The 20,915-nt window shown below is 43.9% G+C and overlaps 1 protein-coding gene across 16 annotated transcripts in view; it reads left to right on the top strand.

Annotated features, from left to right (window-relative positions):
* The window catches only part of tanc2a (tetratricopeptide repeat, ankyrin repeat and coiled-coil containing 2a), a 1,142,739-nt gene that overhangs the window by 1,047,244 nt on the left and 74,580 nt on the right, over nucleotides 1–20,915 (top strand). For all 16 annotated transcript variants that reach the window (XR_010969054.1, XM_068013145.1, XM_068013151.1 and 13 more), the window contains 2 exons: nucleotides 13,083–13,319; nucleotides 17,951–18,136. Coding sequence is in view for 15 of the 16 variants with exons in the window: in XM_068013145.1 (XP_067869246.1) it covers nucleotides 13,083–13,319; nucleotides 17,951–18,136 (423 nt within the window). In the remaining variant the exon portion in view is untranslated. The remainder of the gene's footprint in view (nucleotides 1–13,082; nucleotides 13,320–17,950; nucleotides 18,137–20,915) is intronic.

The following is a 20,915-nucleotide window of genomic DNA, read 5'->3' as shown; positions in this document are numbered from 1 at the left end:
AGGATTTCTTTAATGGTGACATCTGCAAGTGGTAGCCTGGCGGGAGGCCTGATGGCCACAGGGGTGCAGTCTATGAACCCTAAAAGCTATGGTTCTCCGGCAATGGTGCAGAAACCGCTGACCTTCTGGGCCTGGCTGTGAGAGTCCATCCTGGAGCGGACTACTCACTGGCCCTCCGGTGCAGGGCATTGGTGACCCCCCTGATGCAGCGGTGCAATGCTGACTGTATGACCCCACAAAGGTCTCTGATGGGCCCCTGAAAATCTGCATATGTGTCAAGCTTGAGAACCGCTGCCATTGTGAGGACCGTAGGCATAGGATATCCACCGAAGCCCATGGGCTGTAGGTCAGCTGTCAGCAGGGCACAGAGACTTATCACCACCCTCTCCACATGCGCAATCGCATCTGACACTGGTGCTCTGACATCTGATGGCATGTCATGTGGGACCTGTAGATGCACGGTGACCTTAACGGCGAGCTCCCCTTGGGGCCTGCTGCTCACAACCGGGGCCCTGTACTTGGACTGCACCTGCCTGTTGATTTTGGCTCCGGCGCATACAGATCCTCAGGAGCAGAGGATCACACAATGTAGGATAAGCCATACCCATTTCCATGTGATAAATAAAGTTGAACCCTTCATTTATTTGAAGGTTCTGAACAGGGCAGGGATTGGTGTTGACGGTTACGTCAAGTGCTTTCATGGATCAACTCTGTGGCATGGCATGGTATTGCCCATCTTGGCTAACACTCAGAGTGGCACAGCATGACCACATCAAGATCCTACCAGCTGCATCAATTGCTGCCACCATCCATATAACCTTAATGCTCCTACCCTTTCTGGCACCCTCCCCAAACACAGGGTGCCTAGAGTACCATTGCTCCTTCATACACAAACAAGTGCATAGCGTACACTGTTTATGGAGGAAGGGTACACAGTACCTCCCTTCATGCCTGCAGAGCTTTCCCTCCAGTAATCCCAGACCTCCTCCCTTTAAGAATGCAGAGTTGAGACCCCTGTGATCCCCCTCCTCCCTTCCAGTATGCAAAGTGAGACCCCTGTAATCCCCCCCTCCTCCCTTCCAGTGTGCAGAGTGAGATCCTTGAATATCCCCCCTCCCTCCCAGTATGCAGTGAGACCTCTGTAATCCCCCCCCTCCTCCCTCCCAGTATGCAAAGTGAGACCTCTGTAATCCCCCCCCTCCTCCCTCCCAGTATGCAGAGTGAGACCTCTGTAATCCGCCCCCTCCTCCCTTCCAGTATGCAGAGTGAGACCTCTGTAATCCCCCCCCTCCTCCCTCCCAGTATGCAGAGTGAGACCCTTGAATATCTGAACTTGCCTTCGGTAGCAGAAAACTTCTGCTTCTGATGACCCACTGGCTTTTCTGTTCGGGAACGGGACGGCATGTGACGGCCGCCCGTTCAATGTAAAATCCAGGTGTGCATCGAGAGGCGGCTGGCTGCATTATCCGCAGAGGTATGTACCGTTTTGACTATGGTAATTGGGGTGCCGCCACTGAGCGGTGGGGGTGGGGGGGCGCACCGAGGTCCCCCCGCTGCCAGTAATGTGTGACAGGCCCTTCTCAACATCGGGGGTCAAGGCGGGCCTCTATCCTCAGAATTCTACTGGCCCCTGCGCTGCGACCTGCGGTGTCAAGGAGCCGGTAAAATTCAGCCCATTGTGTGCGGTTCTGGTCCCCTTGCCTGAGCAAGGATATACTTACCATAGAGGGGGTGCATCAGAGGTTCACCAAACTGGTTTCTGGGATTGTGGGATTGTCCTATGAGGAGCGATTAAGGAGACTGGCCCTGTTTTCTCTGGAATTTAGAAGAATGAGAGACAGTCTCATAGAAACTTACAAAATTCTTAAAGGGATAGACAGGGTAGATGCAGAAAGGATGTTTCCCCTGCCTGTGGGGTCAAGAACCAGGGGACACAATCTCAGGATAAAGGGCAAGCCATTTCGGACTGAGATGAGGAGGAACTTCTTCACTCAGAGGGTGGTGAAACTTTGGACTTCTTTGCCTCAGAGGGTGGTGGAGGTTCAGTCACTGAGTAAGTTCAAGACAGAGATTGATAGATGTCTCGTTGTTAATGGCATCAAGGGATATGGGGATAGTGCAGGGATATGTCGTTGAAGTAGACAGTCAGCCATGATCTAGAATGGTGGAGCAGGCTCGAAGGACTGAATGGCCTATTCCTGCTCCTGTGTTCCTTTGGATATGAATACTTCCCAACCTCTCACCATTTAAGAAATACTCTGCATTTCTGTTTTTCCGACCAAAGTGGATAACTTCACATTTTTCCACATGTCATGTTCTTGCCCACTCACTTGGCCTGTCTAAATCATCTTGAAGCCTCTTTGCATCCTCCTCACAACTCACACTTCCACCTAGTTTTGTGTCATCATTTGTTCCCCACATCCAAATCATTGATATAGATTATAAAGAGCTTGGGGTCCAAGCACTGATCCTTGCAGTACCCCACAGTTTGCCAGCCTGAGAATGACGCGTTTATTCCTACTGTCTGTTTTCTGTCCATTAACCAATTCTCAACACATATGCAACTAGACTCAGGGAAAGCTCAAATTACATGTGCCTGGTTACATAAAAATTTTGATACCTACAAACCTGATAGTAAATGGGAAGTAGCTGGGAGATAGTAGGTCAGAGGTCCCATGGTGGGATAACAATGACATAGTTCGGGTTGAGCATTGATGAACACCAGAAGTAGAAGGTGGAGCTGCATGAGTTGTGGTGAAGGCTTGCAGCAGGGGAGTGTAGCTGAAGGTGAGTAAAGTATCAGATAAGTGAAGTACCTTCCAAGAAGTTGGCAATCACCTGTCAAGCAGTGAAAACACTCAGAGAAGAAGTGCTTTGAACAGCAGTCTCTCAATGACTATGGCTGGAGCGCTTCTGTGTAACTGATCAAAGCCTTGCCAGAAAATCAATTTCACTGTAGAAGCTGTCAGTGATCCTGGCAGGGTTCAGACACAGCATATGCTGTTGGGAAAGAAGCAATTTATGGTTTAAAAAAAGCTCTTAATTGCCTTTTTATTCAGCTCAATTGCTTTTCTGCCAGACTCAGGGAATTACCTGCTGGATTCGGATCCCGCCTCACGAATGCCAGAAGAGGGTGGGATGAAATTGGGATCCTGACCCAATGTCAATTTCCAAGACTTCCGCTGCCCCCCATGCACTGAAAGCTGCTGGGAAAATTCTGCCCTTAAGAGTACAAAAGCAACTTTATAAAACACTTATTAAGGCCTACTGGAGTATTGTGGCCAATTTTGGACACCACACTTCAAGAAGGATGTTGAAGCTTTGGAAAGAGTGCAGAGGAGATTTACTAGAATGATGCCAGGGATAATGGACAGTTAAATGGAGAGACTGATGAATCTGGAGTGGTTGTTCTCTTTAGAGTAGAGAACGTTAAATGGTTAATGGTCAATACTCCTAAATCATGAATGGTTTTGATAGAGTACAGCCAGATGAATTAGGAGCAGAAGTAGGCCATTTAGTCCGTCGAGCCTGCTCCGCCATTTAATAAGATCATGGCTGATCTGTTTCTGTCTCGAAATACACGCTCCTATCTACCCCCGATAATCTTTGATTCCCTTGCCTAACAAGAATCTATCTACCTCCACCTTAAAAATATTCAGTGACCCCGCCTCCACCACCTTCTGAGGCAGAAAGTTCCGAAGTCACACAATCCTCAGAGAAAAAATTTCTCCTCGTCTCTGTGCTAAAAGGGCACCCCTAATTTTCAAACAGTGCCGCCTAGTTCTGGACTCACCCACAAGAGGAAACACCCCCTCCACATTCACACTGGCAAGACCGTTCAGGATCTTAGATAGAGTCATGGTGTCATACAAACAAAGAACAGTACAGCACAGGAACAGGCCATTCAGCCCTCCAAGCCTGCGCCGATCTTGATGCCCGCCTAAACTAACACCACCCGCACTTCCGGGGCCCATATCCCTCTATTCCCTTCCTATTCATGTATTTGTCAAGATGCCTCTTAAACGTCGCTACCGTATCTGCTTCCGCCACCTCCCCTGGCAGCAAGTTCCAGGCACTCACCACCCTCTGTGTAAAAACAAATTGCCTCGCACATCCCCTCTAAACTTTGCCCCTTGCACCTTAAACCTATGTCCCCTAGTAACTGACTCTTCCACCCTGGGAAAAAGCTTCTGACTATCCGCTCTGTCCATGCCGCTCATAACTTTGTAAACCTCTATCATGTCGCCCCTCCACCTCCGTCTTTCCAGTGAAAACAATCCGAGTTTTTCCAACCTCTCCTCATAGCTAATGCCCTCCAGACCAGGCAACATCCTGGTAAACCTCCTCTATACCCTCTCCAAAGCTCCACGTCCTTCTGGTAGTGTGGCGACCAGAATTGCACGCAATATTCTAAGTGTGGCCTAACTAAGGTTCTGTACAGCTGCAGCATGACTTGCCAATTTTTATACTCTATGCCCTGACCGATGAAGGCAAGCATGCCGTATGCCTTCTTGACTACCTTATCCAACTACGTTGCCACTTTCAGTGACCTGTGGACCTGTACACCCAGATCTCTCTGCCTGTCAATACTCCGAAGGGTTCTGCCATTTACTGTATACCTCCCACCTGCATTAGACCTTCCAAAATGCATTACCTCACATTTGTCCGGATTAAACTCCAACTGCCATTTCTCCGCCCAAGTCTCCAACCGATCTATATCCTGCTGTATCCTCTGACAATCCTCATCACTATCCGCAACTCCACCAACCTTTGTGTCGTCCGCAAACTTACTAATCAGACCAGCCACATTTTCCTCCAAATCATTTATATATACTACAAACAGCAAAGGACCCAGCACTGATCCCTGCAGAACACCACTAGTCAACGCCCTCCATTCAGAAAAACACCCATCCACTGATACCCTCTGTCTTCTATGACCGAGCCAGTTCTGTATCCATCTTGCCAGCTCACCTCTGATCCCATGTGACTTCACCTTTTGTACCAGTCTGCCATGCGTGACCTTGTCAAAGGCTTTACTAAAGTCCATATAGATAACATCCACTGCCCTTCATCAATCATCTTCGTCACTTCCTCAAAAAACTCAGTCAAATTAGTAAGACACGACCTCCCCTTCACAAAACCATGCTGTCTCTCGCTAATAAGTTTATTTGTTTCCAAATGGGAGTAAATCCTGTCCCGGATAATCCTCTCTAATAGTTTCCCTACCACTGACGTAAAGCTCACCGGCTTATAATTTCCTGGATTATCCTTGCCACCCTTCTTAAACAAAGGAACAACATTGGCTATTCTCCAGTCCTCTGGGACCTCACCTGTAGCCAATGAGGATGCAAAGATTTCTGTCAAGGCCCCAGCAATTTCCTCTCTTGCCTCCCTCAGTATTCTAGGGTCGATCCCATCAGGCCCTGGGGACTTAACTACCTTAGTGCTTTGCAAGACACCCAACACCACCTCCTTTTTAATAATGAGATGACTGAGACTATCTGCACTCCCTTCCCTAGGCTCCCCATCCACCAAATCCTTCTCTTTGGTGAATACTGATGCAAAGTACTCATTTAGCACCTCGCCCATTTCCTCTGGCTCCACACATAGATTCCCTTCTCTGTCCTTGAGTGGGCCAACCCTTTCCCTGGTTACCCTCTTGCTCTTTATATATGTATAAAAAGCCTTGGGATTTTCCTTAATCCTGTTTGCCAATGACTTTTCATGACCCCTTTTAGCCCTCCTGACTCCTTGCTTAAGTTCCTTCCTACTGTCTTTATATTCCTCAAGTGCTTCGTCGGTTCCTAGCCTTCCAGCCCTTACAAATGGCCCTTCGGCCCATCGTGTCTGTGCCGGCCATCAAGCACCTACCTATTCTAATCCCATTTTCTAACACTTGGCCCGTAGCCTTGTATGCTATGGCATTTCAAGTGCTCATCTAAATACTTCTTAAATGTTGTGATGGTTCCTGCCTCTACCACCTCTTCAGGCAGTGCATTCCAGATTCCAACCACCCTCTGGGTGGAAATGTTTTTCCTCAAATCCCCTCGAAACCTCCTTCCCCATACCTTAAATTTATGCCCCCTGGTTATTGATCCCTCTACTAAGGGAAAAAGTTTCTTCCTATCTAATCTTTCAATGCCCATCATAATTTTGTATACCTCATTCATGTCCCCCCCTGAGCCTTCTCTGCTCAAAGGAAACCAACCCTAGCCTTTTCAGTCTCTCTTCATAGCTGAAATGCTCCAGCCCAGGCAACATCCTGATGAATCTCTTCTGCACCCTCTCCAGTGCAATCACATCCTTCTTATAGTGTGGTGCCCAGAACTGTACACAGTACTCCAGCTGTGGCCTAACTAGCGTTTTATACAGCTCCATTATAACCTCCCTGCTCTTATATTTTATGCCTCGGCTAATAAAGGCAAGTATCCCATATGCCTTCCTAACCACCTTATCTACCTGTGCTGCTGCCTTCATTGATCTATGGACAAGTACGCCAAGGTCCCTCTGACCTTCTGTACTTCCTGGGGTCCTACCATCCATTGTCTATTCCCTTGCCTTGTTAGTCCTCCCAAAATGCATCACCTCACACTTTTCAGGATTCAATTCCATTTGCCACTGCTCCACCCATCTTACCAGCCCATCTATACGGTCCTTTAATCTAAGGCGTTCCTCCACGCTATTTACGACACCACCAATTTTCGTGTCATATGCAAAGTCACTGATTATACCTCCTATATTAACGTCTAAACATTAATGTACACTACAAACAGCAAGGGTCCCAGCACCAATCCCTGCAGTACATCACTGGTCACAGGCTTCCACTCGCAGAAACAACCCTCGACCATCACCCTCTGCCTCCTGCCGCTAAGACTTCAATCAAGTCTCCCCTCACTCTTCTAAAGTGAAAACAAGCCCAGTCTTTCCAACCTTTTCTCATAAGACAACCTGCTTATTCCAGGTATCAATCTCGTAAAACTCCTGTGAACCGCCTCCAACGCATTCTCATCCTTCCTTAAATAAGGAGACCAGAACTGCACACCGTATTCGAGATGTGGTCTCACCAATGTCCTCTATAACTGAAGCATAACATCCTTACTTTTATTTTCAATTCCTCTCGTAATAAAGGATAGCATTCCATTGGACTTCTTTATTACTTGCTGTACCTGCAAACTAACCTTCTGCGGCTCGTAAACTGGAACACCTGGATCCCTCTGCACCTCGGAATTCTGCAGTCGTTCCCCATTTAAGAAAAACTGTGCTTTTTTATTCTTCCTGCCAAAGTGAACAACTTCACATTTTCCAACATTATATTCCATCTGCCAGATTTTTGCCCATTCACCCGACCTATCTATCAGTTTGCAACTTCCTTATGTCCTCTTTACGACATACTTTCCTACCAATCTTTGTGTCATCTGCAAATTTAGTTACCATGCCATCGCTCCCCTCATCTAACATATTGATAAAAATTGTAAAAAGTTGAGGCTCCAGCACAGACCCCTGCAGGACTCCACTTGTCACATCCTGCCAATCAGAAAAGGATCCATTTATGCATACTCTCTGTTTTCTGCCAGCCAACCAGCCAATCTTCTATCCATGCTAATATGTTACCCCTCTGCACCATGAACTCCTACTTTGCGCGCAGTAACTTTTTATGAGGCAGCTTGTCAAATGCCTTCTGGAAATCCAAGTACAGTACGTCAACGGGCTCCCCTTTATCCACAGCGCATGTTACTCCTTCAAAGAAGTAAATAAGGAGGAACTGTTCCCAGTAGCAGAAGGGTCAGTAACCAGTGGACACATTTAAGGTATATAAAAACAAGAAATGCTGGAACCACTCAGCAGGTCTAGCAGCATCTGTGAAAAGAGAAGCAGAGTTAACGTTTCGGGTCAGTGACCCTTCTTCGGAACTGACACATTTAAGGTAATCGGCAAAAGAACCAGAGATGATGACATTTTTTTTAACGCAGCAAGTTATTATGATGTGCAGTGCACTGCCTGAAAGGCTGGTGGGAGCTGATTCAATGGTAGCTTTCAAAATGGGACGGATAAATGCCTGAAGGAGGAAAATTTGCAAGGATATGGGAAAAGAGCAGGGTAGTGGGACAAATTGAATAGCTCTTTCCAAGAACTGACACAGGCAATTGGCCTCCTTCTATGCTGTGTCATCCTAAGATTCTATGAAGGCATACGTTGTGCTGAAGTTTCAAAATACTGATTAAAAAAAAATTGCCTTATTAGTGCTGATGTTGAAGGTTAAGTTTTAAGCCTATGAGTCCTAGTCCAGATACACTGGGATCAGTTGTTGCTTCCCAAAACAACCTCGGCTGAGCTTGGTTAAATTGCACAGGCAAGAATTCAACCTGGGACCTATTTGGCCTACATAGTTAAGTACCACATCACACCATCTTTTACACAGAACTAAAGGAATTAAAACAGGTATCATTTTTAAAAATTATTTTCAGTTAAATACCAGCCGAGATTGCTTCTATGATCCAGGTGACTGGGGCTAAAGGGCTGGGAGGAAATTACAGTTTTAGAAAATACACAATCCTACTACAGGAAGGCTTTTAACCCTCGTATCCAGTGTTTCATGGTGACTTACTACCAGCGGGAAACAAAATGGAGTAATCTACCATTATTACATTTATTAATGAAGCCAATTACATTGGCAGACATGGCATCAACCAGCTGGCATGTACTGCACTTAACAGATTCCCTTTAAAACAGCAAAGTCTTAATGACAGGATGTGTCAGCACATTATTTGACTGCAAAATGTCACTGAGCCAAAGTATAATTAGTGCATTTTTGGGTATTTTTAATCTGTTGTCATTAACAACAACAAGGACTTGCATTTATATAGTGCCTTTAACTTAGTAAAACATCGCGACGTGCTTCACAGGATCATAATCAGACAAAAGTTGACCGATCCAAAAAAGGAGATATTAGGGCAGGCAACCAAAATCTTGATCAAAGAGGTGGTTTTAAAGAGCGGCTTAAACGAGATGTAGAGATGGGGGATTTCAGTGATTGGTGCCTAGACGGCTGAAGGCACAGCCGCCAATGGTGTGTGAAGGAAATGGGAGATGCAGAAGAGGCCAGAGTTGTATTTTGCATGAAATATACAGATTGAAAACTAATTGCCCAGAAAAGCGTTAAGTTAGCAACAATTGAAAAAAAACTTTAGCTTTTTCTGCTTTTTGAGTTGCTAAAATTCTTTTGTTTTAACAGTGGATATTGTTTTATATCACCAGGAACTAGATGGGAAGGATAGTGCAACTAAACTAACAAGAGTAACAGAAGTTATCTTTGGGGGTTTCAGCAAATGCCACTATGTAACTTTAAAAAAAATTCTTTCATGGGTTGTGGGTGTCACTGGCAAGGCCAGCATTTGTTGCCCATCCCTAACTGCCCTTGAGAAGGTGGTGGTGAGCCATCATCTTGAACGACTGCAGTCCATGCTTCAGCTGCTTTGTGCTGAGAGGCTTAGTTACTTCTCCAAGCTAATTCCTTTGGCTGTATTAACAGCACTCACAGTTATTTTTGTGTTGAAATAAAATTATTTCTGTATTGAGAGAGAAAAATCTCAAATAAAATTATGGCCATAGTGATAGGCACAGCCTGTTGGTGCCCTGTTATGCTCTGCAATTGACTGTAGGACTCGCTGACTGTTGCCAATAGAGGGAGTTCCTGCATTGTATGAAAGCTAAGCACTTATCTACTGGAAATCTAAACACTTGATGACCCTCCAGCATTTGTTGCTGGTCAGCTGAAAGCAGTACTGGTGGCAGCTTGGAACAAAAAGAAAAGAAAAAGAAAGACGCATTTATATAGCACGTTTAACAACCTCAGGATGTCCCAAAGTGCTTTATAGCCAATAAAGTACTTCCGAAATATGCCAGTGTTGTGTAGTGTAGGAAACGTGGCAGTCATTTTGTGCACCTCAGACTCCCACAAACAGCAATGTGATAATGACCAGATAATCTGTTTTAGTGGTGTTGATTGAGAGATAAATATTGGCCAGGACCCCAGGGATAGCTCCCCTGCTCTTCTTTGAAATAATGTCATGGGATCTTTTACGTACACCTAATCCAAAATGCAACACCTCCAACAGTGCAGCACTCCCTCAGAACTGCACTGGAGTGTCAGCCTAGATTTTTATTCTCAAGTCTGGAGTACGACTTGAACCCATAACCTGCTGACTCATAGGCAAGAGCCCTGCAAAGCCACGTTTGACACAAAGCAGCAGCTGGTGGCCAGCTCAGAGCAGTCCTTGGGAGGGGAAAAAGTTGTAATTAAAAAAATTAAGTTTTTAAAATACCTGACAGAATATGAAGCTCAATTTTTAGTTTGAAATACTTTTTATGGAACATCTAATAGATCCCTTTCATTTTCGAAAATAAGAAAACTACATAAAACTGGTGGGGAACATTATTTTTATGAACACATTCTTACACTTTGGTTTGTGCTATATTTTTGCTGATTTTGACTGAGGATTGGATGTGGAGTTTAGAAATTGATTATTATCTGTGAAAATGCACAAAGTATTGAATAGAAATATTTATTCAAATAATTTTAATCTTTCACTGGTTATCAATATCAGACTGAGGTATCACCTCTTCCTGGTGTTGCACATTGACCGAATCGCTAGTGCTGACGGTTTGAAACTTTTAACTTATGCAAAATAAAAGCCTGTTTTCAATGTATTGCAGACTTGCTGGCTGTGATCATTCCATCACATCTGAGGAATAAACATAATTATTTTGTAACATATTCTTCTGGTTAGGGCACATAAGTATTTGATTTTGATGCAGGTTATGAATATCATTGCTGTTGAAGCGGAAAGAATCCTTGGGTTTCAGCTGCAGCGTATTAGAAAACCACCCCAAGCAGGCCGTCAGACATTTCAATCAGTCTTCAGTGACTGGATCTCCATTGGTAGTTGTGCAGCAGGGTATTTGATTCTCAAGTAGTTTATTGCTGGTTTCAGTCCCACAGCTACCAGTCACTCAATTAAAGAATTTCATCACTATTGCAGGCAGATTTTTCATCTGAGATTAACGGTTGAAGCAGTTCACTGGTGTTGGGGCGGAGATGGGAATGATGTGGTGATTTGGCTACCCAAGGCGGTAGTTATAAAGAACCCTTGGCCTTAACTGGACTATGCTACCTTCTTGGGTGTAAGCAAGTGATCTTTTCAGAAGGAGAGACATGGGGAGAATCTAGGACTAAAATAATGGGGTTGGGAAATTGTTTGTGCTATGGTCCCATCCCATAAAGCTACTAGAACCTTAACAATTTGAATATTGTGGCAACCATGCAACAAAATAAGTGAAAGATGTTTTGATCTTAATTAATTCTGAGGAAACTTGAACATTTTCATCGTTTATGTCATCCTTGTACGAACAAGTAGACCAGGAATGTCTAAACTTTTTTTTCTTCGTGGGTCATTTAGATATTTCCCAGGGAACTTTGTGGCCTGCATATAAAGTTTAAATCCATGTTTACATTAATATACAGCTATCTCAAGCCACTGATCCCAACAGACCAAGTATTTTGATTTGGAATTTAATCACCAATGAGGAAAAATGTAATGAAAACTTCAACTAGGTCATTTCAAAGTTCATTCTTTTCCAGGGAAAATAAACATAACTTCCATAGCCTTCCCTCATAATTAAGGTTACTGATACCTGGAAGCACCTCAGTAGTTTATCACAGAATCACAGAATTGTTACAGCACAGGTTCTTCCTTTTCATATAACTGTCTAATTCCCTTTTGAATGCTTCAACTGAACCTGCCTCCACCACATTCAGGCAGCGCATTCCAGACCTTAACCACTCGTTGCGTGAAAAAGTTTTTCTTATGTCACTTTTGCGTCTCTGACCAAATACTTTAAATCTGTGCCCTTTTGTTCTCGATCCTTTCATGAGTGGGAACAGTTTCTCTCTATTGACTCTGTCCAGACCCCTCATGAATTTGAATACCTCTATCAAATCGCCTCTCAGCCTTCTCTTCTCTTCAAGGAAAACAGTCCTAACTTCTCCAATCTATCTTCATAACTGAAATTCTTCATCCCTGGAACCATTCTCGTGAATCTTTTCTGTACTCTCTCCAGTGTCCTCACGTCTTTCCTCAAGTGCAGCGCCCAGAATTGGACGCAGTCCTCCAGCTGAGGCCAAACTAGTGTCTTATACAAGTTCAACATAACTTGCTTGCTCTTGTACTCTATGCCCCTATTAATAAAGCCCAGGATACTGTATGCTTTATTAACCACTCTGTCAACTTGTCCTGCCACCTTCAATGACTTATGCACATATACACCTCTGCTCCTGCACCCCCTTTAGAATTGTACCCTATATTCTATATTGTCTCCCCATGTTCTTCCTACCAAAATGAATCACGAAACATTTCTCTGCATTGAACCTCATCTGCCACCTGTCTGCCCATTCCACCAACTTGTAATCTTCTGTCTTCTCCATCAAGGTCCCAAATGGAGAACATGAGCTTACATCCAACATAATTTTTAAAAATTCTGAAGGGGCATGGTCGTATAATTTCCCTACTTTAGATGGTCTGTTCATTTGTTTGTGGAGAATCAACTACATTTGGAAAATGAGGAAAGCCCTACCAATGAAATTTGGTTTAACATTTTAAAGTATCATATTTGGTTCTCTACATTGTTTGAATTCTATTTAGAATTATGTGATTCAGCAATGTAACAGGTGTGCAGAAATTGTATTGAAATTAAAATGCTATAGTGGAGAATGCCCTAGTTCATTAAAATTGTGAACATATTGAAGGAGCACTTTTATAGAGTAAGGCAAACCAAGGCAGTAACCACTTGAGCTGCAAACAGAATGCAGTTATTGGGGGAGGGAGGGGAAGAGGGTTGAGTAAAAAAAAGCTTGCTGAGGACTTATCCAATTTAGTACACAGTAGCAAAAAAGACCAGATCCTGTCAGCCCACAGCATCAATTGTACAGTAATTGCCGATATGCTGCCGCCCTTTTCCAATGATCTTGTGTGTGATTTATTATTTTATGCTACCATACTAACGCTGAGAATCTTGCTAATAACCAGGTGAGTCGTTTACTGATTTTGGGCGGTGCCAATGTGAATTACCGGACAGAAGTATTGAACAACGCCCCAATATTGTGCGTCCAGTCCCACCTTGGTAACTCAGACATGGTTGCACTCCTGCTAGAGTTTGGAGCGAACGTGGATGCCTGCTCGGAGAGTGGGCTGACTCCCTTGGGATATGCAGCAGCTTCTGGACACCTCACTGTTGTCCATCTACTGTCCAAAAGACGCGCAAAGGTAAATCTTCAAAATGTATTAAATGTCAATCGTCAGTTTGTTGCAGCAAACTCTGAACGGCCCTCTGAAATGGCCTAGCAAGCCACTCAGTTGTCAAGGGCAATTAGGGATGGGCAACAAATGCTGGCCTAGCCAGCGATGCCCACATCCCATGAAAGAATAAAAAAAACTCTGCTTAAAATCTCTTTAATGAAACTTCTGGTTGCTTTGTCATGTTAATCAGACATGTATTTTTCTATGGTCCTTATTGAGATTAACATAAAGATTTCCTGAGGCCTGTAGACCCTTTCCTTTTGGACTTGAACCCTCAGTACTTACGTAGGAATAGAAAGGTTAAATAGCACCGAAACAGGCTATTCAGCCCAACCAGTTCATACCAGCGTTTATGCTCCACTCGAGCCTCCTCCCGCCATTCCTTATCTAACCTTATCAGTATAACCCTCTATTCCCTTCTCCCTTATGCTTATCTAGCCTCCCCTTAACTGCATCTATACTATTCACTTCAACCTGTGGCGGTGAGTTCCACATTCCTAGGGCTGCATTTTACGGATCGCACATTGCAGAGCCACCGCGATATTAAACACGACGGCTCAATTAAATGGCCGGGACAGACCGCCACCCTCCCTGCCCCCGATGGCGTGGAGGGGGCGGGTGGTCTGTCCCCAGCAATGGCTTCAGCAGCCTTTGCGCAGGCACTGACGCCATTTTTAAAGAGCTTTGAGTACTTCTATTTAATTTAAATTTTTAAAGAGAGATGTTGAAACATTTTTTTGAAACATTTAATTTGCCCCTCTCCCATCCCCCAATAACCATTCAATGTATTTCTTGCCCTCTCTCTCCCCCCCCCACCCCACAAAAACACTTGCCCTGCCCACCTGACTTCCCCTCTTCCCCCCCCTCCCACCCCACCCTGCAAAAGTTCATAAACTATACATTTTACCCCTTCCCACCATCCCCTACACCAATGAAATTACTTTGATGTAGCTCCCTACACCCACCACCCCGACTCCCCCGGACGGGGACCCGAAAGCGCAGGAATGCCGGCTACTGGCACCAGTATCGCAGCGAGATGGAAGGCGGAGGCAAGAAGGTAATTAATGCTTTATTTAAATGTGTATATTTTTCTCCTGTCGCCGAGCTCTGGGGGGCTCACCGCCGCCAGCAATAGCGTGATGGGCCTTTCAAGCGTCGAGGCCCGTGGCAGGCCTCTGCCGGAGGCATTTTCTGGCCTCCTGCCACAACCTCCAACGTTGCGGGGGGTCTGTAAAATTCAGCCCCTAGTTTCTTCTGAATTCCCTATTTGATTTTTTGGAGACTGTCTCTAGTTTTGCTGTTCCCCACAAGTGGAAACATTTTGTCTGTGCCTACTTGTCCAAAACCTTTCATAATTAGGTCACTCCTTGGCCTTCTCCTTTCAAGAGAAAGGAGACTCAGCCTGTTCATCCTCTCCTGATAGGTATACCCCTGCATTTCTGGTATCATCCTTATAAAGCCTTTTTGCACCCTCTCCAATGCCTGTATATTTTTTTAAATATGGTGACCAGAATTGTATGCAGAACAAAGAACAGTACAGCACAGGAACAGGCCATTCGGCCCTCCAAGCCTGCGCCAATCTTGATGCCTGCCTAAACTAAAACCTTCTGCACTTCCGGGGACCGTATCCCTCTATCCCCATCCTATTCATGTATTTGTCAAGATGCCTCTTAAACGTCACTATTGTACCTGCTTCCACCACCTCCCCCGGCAGCAAGTTCCAGGCACTCACCACCCTCTGTGTAAAGAACTTGCCTCGCACATCCCCTCTAAACTTTGCCCCTCTCACCTTAAGCCTATGTCCCCTAGTAACTGACTCTTCCACCCTGGGAAAAAGTTTCTGACTATCCACTCTGTCCATGCCGCTCATAACTTTGTAAACCTCTATCATGTCGCCCCTCCACCTCCGTCGTTCCAGTGAAAACAATCCGAGTTTATCCAACCACTCCTCATAGCTAATGCCCTGCAGACCAGGCAACATCCTGGTAAACCTCTTAAAGTACTCTAGGTGTGGTCTAACCAAGGTTTTATACAAGTTTACTTTTCAGTTCTATATCTCTAGAAATAAACCCTAGTGCTTGGTTTTCTTTTTTTGTGGCCTTGTTAACCCATGTTGCTACTCTTAGTGGTTGGTGTATTTGTGCTCCCAGATTATTTTGCTCCTGTACACCATTTAGATTCTTATTTTCTATGTAATATGCAACCTTCTTATTTTTCTTGCCAAGACGTAATACCTCACATTTATCTATTTTGAAATTCATTTGTCAATTATATGCACATTCTGCAAGTTTATTAATATCTTCTTGTAATTTTTGCAATCCACTTCAGTATTGACCATCCCCATGCCCCTCCCCCCCCCCCCCCACACAATTTGGTGTAACCTGCAAATTTGGAAATACTGGCCGGTTTTTATCCGGGCGATGGGAGTCTCGACGTCCTGGCAAAGCACTGCCGAGAACCCCGCATCAAGGATCCTGGCGACGGAAATCCCGCGCACTGAGAACTGCTGGCCAATCAGAGGCCGGCGGCTCTTTAACTGAGCAGCGCCATCACGGAGGCACTGGCCACTGCCAGCGGAGCACCCACCCAAGGCCCACAGGCGGCACTGGACCCAGGCCACAGGTAGAGCAGGACAGGAGGGGTCTCACGACGTGGGGGTCACGGGGGAGGGGTGTGTAGGGGAGTCGACAGCAAGGGCAGGGAGTGGCTCTCAGCGGGCTCCCCCTTCCCGATGTTGGGTCCCTCGTTCAGGCACTAAATGCCTTTTAGTGTGGGACCACCCTGTGCCAGCAAGCAGACTGCATGGTTTTTCCTACCTTGCTTCCCATGCAACAACAGGCCCGCCCGCCGCTTGGCTAATTGCAGCGACAGTGGGATGAGGCCCTTAATTGGGCATTAATTACCCACTTAAGGACCTTAATTGGCAGCCTGGCGGGAAAGCTGTTCACAGGCCTTCCCGCCCCGGACTTAATTTTGGCAGAGGCGGGGACTCCCCGCCACTATCCCATCCAATGATATGCTCTTTCCACCTCCAAACCCACAGCAGAGGAGAGCATGAAATTCCGCCCAGTGTTTTTGATTCCAAGTCTAAATTGTGAATATAAATTGTGAACAACAGTGGTCCCAGCACTGATCCTTGTGGAACACCACTTTCCACCTTCTGCCACTCTGAATAACAACCCTTTACCCCTACTCTCTGCTTTCCTGAAGTCAGCTAGCTATCCATTCTGCTACTTGTCTTCAGACCCCACCTTCTCTGACTTTATCCATTAGTCAACCTGCAACATGCAGTATGTTATTGAAGGTTTTTTGAAAACCTCGATAATTACATCTTCAACATAACCCTTGTCTACCCTCTCTGTTACCACTTCAGAAAAATCGACAAGATTGGTCAAGCCAGACTTTCCTTTTTGAAATCCATGCTGACTATTCAATATTTCATTTTTGTTTTCTGAATGTTCTTCTATTCTCTCCTTTAGTCAGGATTCCATCATCTTTTGTACCAGCAATGTTAAGCTAACTGTCGATAGTTCCCTGGGTGTGTTCCGTCTCCCTTCTTAAATATAGATGTAACATTAGCCATCCGCCAGTCTTCTGGCACTATACCTTTTTCCAAGGAATTATTAAAAATATGTTGTAACGCCTCTGCTGTCTCTTCCCTAGCTTCTTTTAAAATGCGTGGATGTAGTCCATCCGGACCAGGGGTTCTATCTTCTTTAAGTTTGATTAGTTTATTTAATATTTCACCTGTTTTTATTTTAAATGCAGTTATCTTATTTCTAATCTCATCATCCATTGTTCTGTCCACCTGTCCTTTGAAGCAAAGTAATTGTTTAATATTTCCGCCATTTCTCTATTGTTGCCTGTGATATTATCAAGACGATCAATAAGTGGTCCTATTCCCATTGTGACTTTCCTTTTCTCTTTGTGTCTCTGAAATATTGTACTATTTTGTTTTATATTCCTTGATAATTTAATTTCATAGTTCCTTTTTGTTCTCCTAATTGTTTTTTTGATTACTCTTCTAATCTCTTTGCATTTTCCCTAGTCATGCTCTCCCCTATTACCCATGTACTTAGTGTATTTCTCCTTCCTTACCCTCAACCTTTTCCTTATGGCTTTGTTCCTCCATGGTGACTCATTAGCATTTAACTTGCTCTTGTTTTTTAGCACAACATATTTTTCCCAGACTCTGTTGAACACTGTTTTAAATGTTTCCCGTTTCTGTTCTATATCATTGCTTTCCAGTATTGTTGTCCATTTTACCTTCTCAAGTTCTGTTCTCATCTCCTCAAAATCAGCTTTTCTCCAATCTATTACACTGGTCTTCGTCATACTTATGTCGTTCTCAATTATTATCTTAAAGCATATAATATTATGGTCACTATTGCCTGGCTGTTACTCTATTTTTATTTCCTTTCTCTGCTCTAGCTCATTCCCCATTACTTTGTACCCTGTGGCTATTTGGCTGAGACTGGTGAAATTTGCATTTTGAAGGAAATACAAATCTGTAGTTAAATCTTCCTAATGCATTACTTTGATGACAATGGTTCTGAGATTCATGTTGAATCTGACTGATTGATTACTTATCTCCGAAGGTGGACCACCTGGATAAGAATGGACAGTGTGCTCTGGTCCATGCAGCACTGCGGGGCCACTTGGAAGTGGTCAAATTCCTGATCCAGGCTGATTGGACACTGGCAGGACAACAGCAAGGGGTGTTTAAGAAGAGCCATGCAGTTCAACAGGCACTTATTGCTGCAGCAAGCATGGGATATACTGAGGTGCGTAATGTGTTTCATGGCTTTTAAATTGTTTACAAAGTAAGGTGGTGCAGTAAGTAGGAGCCCAAATGTTTTTGTCAGTCATGTGTGCATTATGAAATTATTATTATTACAAATTGTGGAGGTGCCTGCTGCTCTTCCCACAGAGAGGACGAGACTCCACAGATCAGCTTTCTGACCAGTGTAGAGCTTTACAATTAGGTGCGTTGTAAAAAAGTTCAAAAATGTTTCAGTGGTTGAATACTTTATATGCATCATCTCAGTGACAATCATGGTACTGGCATACTGGAATAGAATAGTTATGGAAATGGGCAAGGAACAATCGAGCATAAAAATACTTAACTGCAGACGGCCCAACTTCAGTGAGATAACAACGGATCTAGCCCAGGTGGATTGGAATGAAAAATAGATAGCAAAAACAATCATTGAACAATAGGAGGCCTTCAAAGAGGAGACAGTTCAGGTACAGATTAGAAATACTCACATGAGGGGGAAAGGTATGGCATCCATAGAGCTCCATGGATGACAAAAGATATAGAGATTAAAATGATTCAGAAAAAAGAGGTTTATGACAAGCGTAAGGCTTGTAACGCAGTAGAGAATCAAGCTGAATACAGAAAGTACAGAGATCCAAAAAAGGGAATAAGAGAGGCAAAGAGAAATTATGAAATAGATTATCAGCTAAAATAAAAGAGAATCCAAAAATCTTTGATAAACATAAAAGGGTTGTCAAAGGTAGTCAGTGTGGGACTGATTAGGGACCAAAAAGTAGATATTCTTGTGGAGGCAGACTAAATGAGTACTTTGCATCTGTCTTCACTGGAGAAGAGGATGCTGCCAATGTAGCAATAAAGGAGGAGGTAGTAGCAATACTGAATATGAAAATATAGATAAAGAGGAGGAACTTAAAACATTCGTGGACCTCAAAGTAGAAAAGTCAGCCGGAACAGATAGATGCATCCTAGGTTACTGAGGGAAGAAAGAGTGGAAATTACAGAGGCTCTGACCACAATCTTCCAATCCTCCTTAGATGTGGGAGTGATTAATTGATTGCAAATGTTACATCCCTATTCAAAAAATAGGAGAAGGATAAAGCCAGAAACTACAGCAGGAGCAAAATACTGCAGATGCTGGAAATATTCAGCAGATCTGGCAGCATCAGTGGAGAGAAAAATAGAATTAACCTTTCAGGTTGATGACCCTTCGTCAGAAACTACAGGCCAGCCAATCTAACATAGGTGGTGGGGGATCTTTGAGCCAATAATCCTGGTCAACATTAATTGGGTCTTGGGAAAGTATGGGCTAATTAATGAAAGTCAGAATGGATTTGTTAAAGGCAAATCATGTTTGACTAATTTGGTTGGGTTTCTTGATGAAGTAATGAAAAGGGTGGATGATTGTAGTGTGGTTCATGTTCATGGACTTTGAAAAGGTGTTTGACAAAGTACCACATAATAAACTTATTAGCAAAATTAAGCCCATTGGATTAAAGGGACAGTGTTGGCACGCATATGAAATTGGTTAAGGGCCAGAAAGCAAAGAATCATGACGAACAGTTGGCAGGGAAATATACAATGATGTTTCCCAGGGGTCGGTGTTAAGATCACTGTTCCTTTAGATATATATTAATTACCTGAACTTGGGTCTACAGGGCGTAATTTCAAAGTTTACAGATGGCATGAAACTCTGAAATATTGTAAACAATGAGGAGGATAATAGACTTCAGGAGAACACAGACATGAGCAGACTCATGGCAGATGAAATTTAATGCAGAGAAGTGTGAAGTGATATATTTTTGTAGGAGGAATGAAGAGAGGTGTTATAAACTATATGGTACAATTTTAAAAGGAGTGCAGGAACAGGGAGATGTGGGGTTTATGTACATAAACCTTTGAAGGTGGCAGGGCACATTGGACTGGCTGTTAAAAAGCATATGGGATCCTTACCTATATTAATACAATCTTACAGTACTAAAGTAAGGAAGTAATGCTAAGCCTTTATAAAACACTGGTTTTGCCTCATCTGAAGTGTTGTGTTCAATTCTGGGTACCACACTTTAGGAAGGATGCTAGTGCCTTATAGAGGATGCAGCAGTGATTTACTAGAATGGTGCGAGGGATGAATGACTTCAGTTACATGGTGAGACAAGAGAAGCCGGAGTTGGTTCTGCTTAGATCAGAGAAGGTTAAAAGGACATTTGATAGAGGTATTCAAAATTATGAATGGTTTCGATAGAGTAAGAAGAAACTGTTTCCAATGGCAGAGGGTCAGTAACCAGAGGACACAGATTTAAGGTGTTTGGCAAAATGACCCAGAGGTGACAAGAGGAAACATTTTTTTTACACCGAGTTATTGTGATCTGGAGTGCACTGCCTGAAAGGGTGGTGAAAACAAATTCAATAGTAACATTCAAAAGAGAATTTGGTAACGACTTGAAGGGAAAACATTTACAGGGCTGTGGGGAAAGAGCAGAGGAGTGGGAATAATTGGATCGCTGTACCAAAGAGCCGTCGCAGACGTAATGGACTGAATAGTCTCCTTCTGTGCTGTATTATTCTTTGAGTCCATGGAGACATTGACCATTTGAAACCGTGGTTTCAATTGTTCTCCACAAAGCTATCTTCTGCTTTTGTGCAACCATCACCTTCAGCAGTGGTGTTTCATAGCACCTTAGGAAAGGGACATTTGAAATGCCTTACCCTGATTTACCTTTGCCAAAAACCTGATTGAGAGCTCTTGAAACTCACTAAACCTGAACCCTATGAAGTACCTGAGGTAT

This window comes from Heterodontus francisci, chromosome 33, assembly GCF_036365525.1.
Source record: "Heterodontus francisci isolate sHetFra1 chromosome 33, sHetFra1.hap1, whole genome shotgun sequence".
NCBI classification, from domain to species: Eukaryota; Metazoa; Chordata; class Chondrichthyes; order Heterodontiformes; family Heterodontidae; genus Heterodontus; species Heterodontus francisci.
The sequence above is the reverse complement of the archived record's forward strand: the minus strand, read 5'-3'. Positions and strand labels throughout refer to the sequence as shown.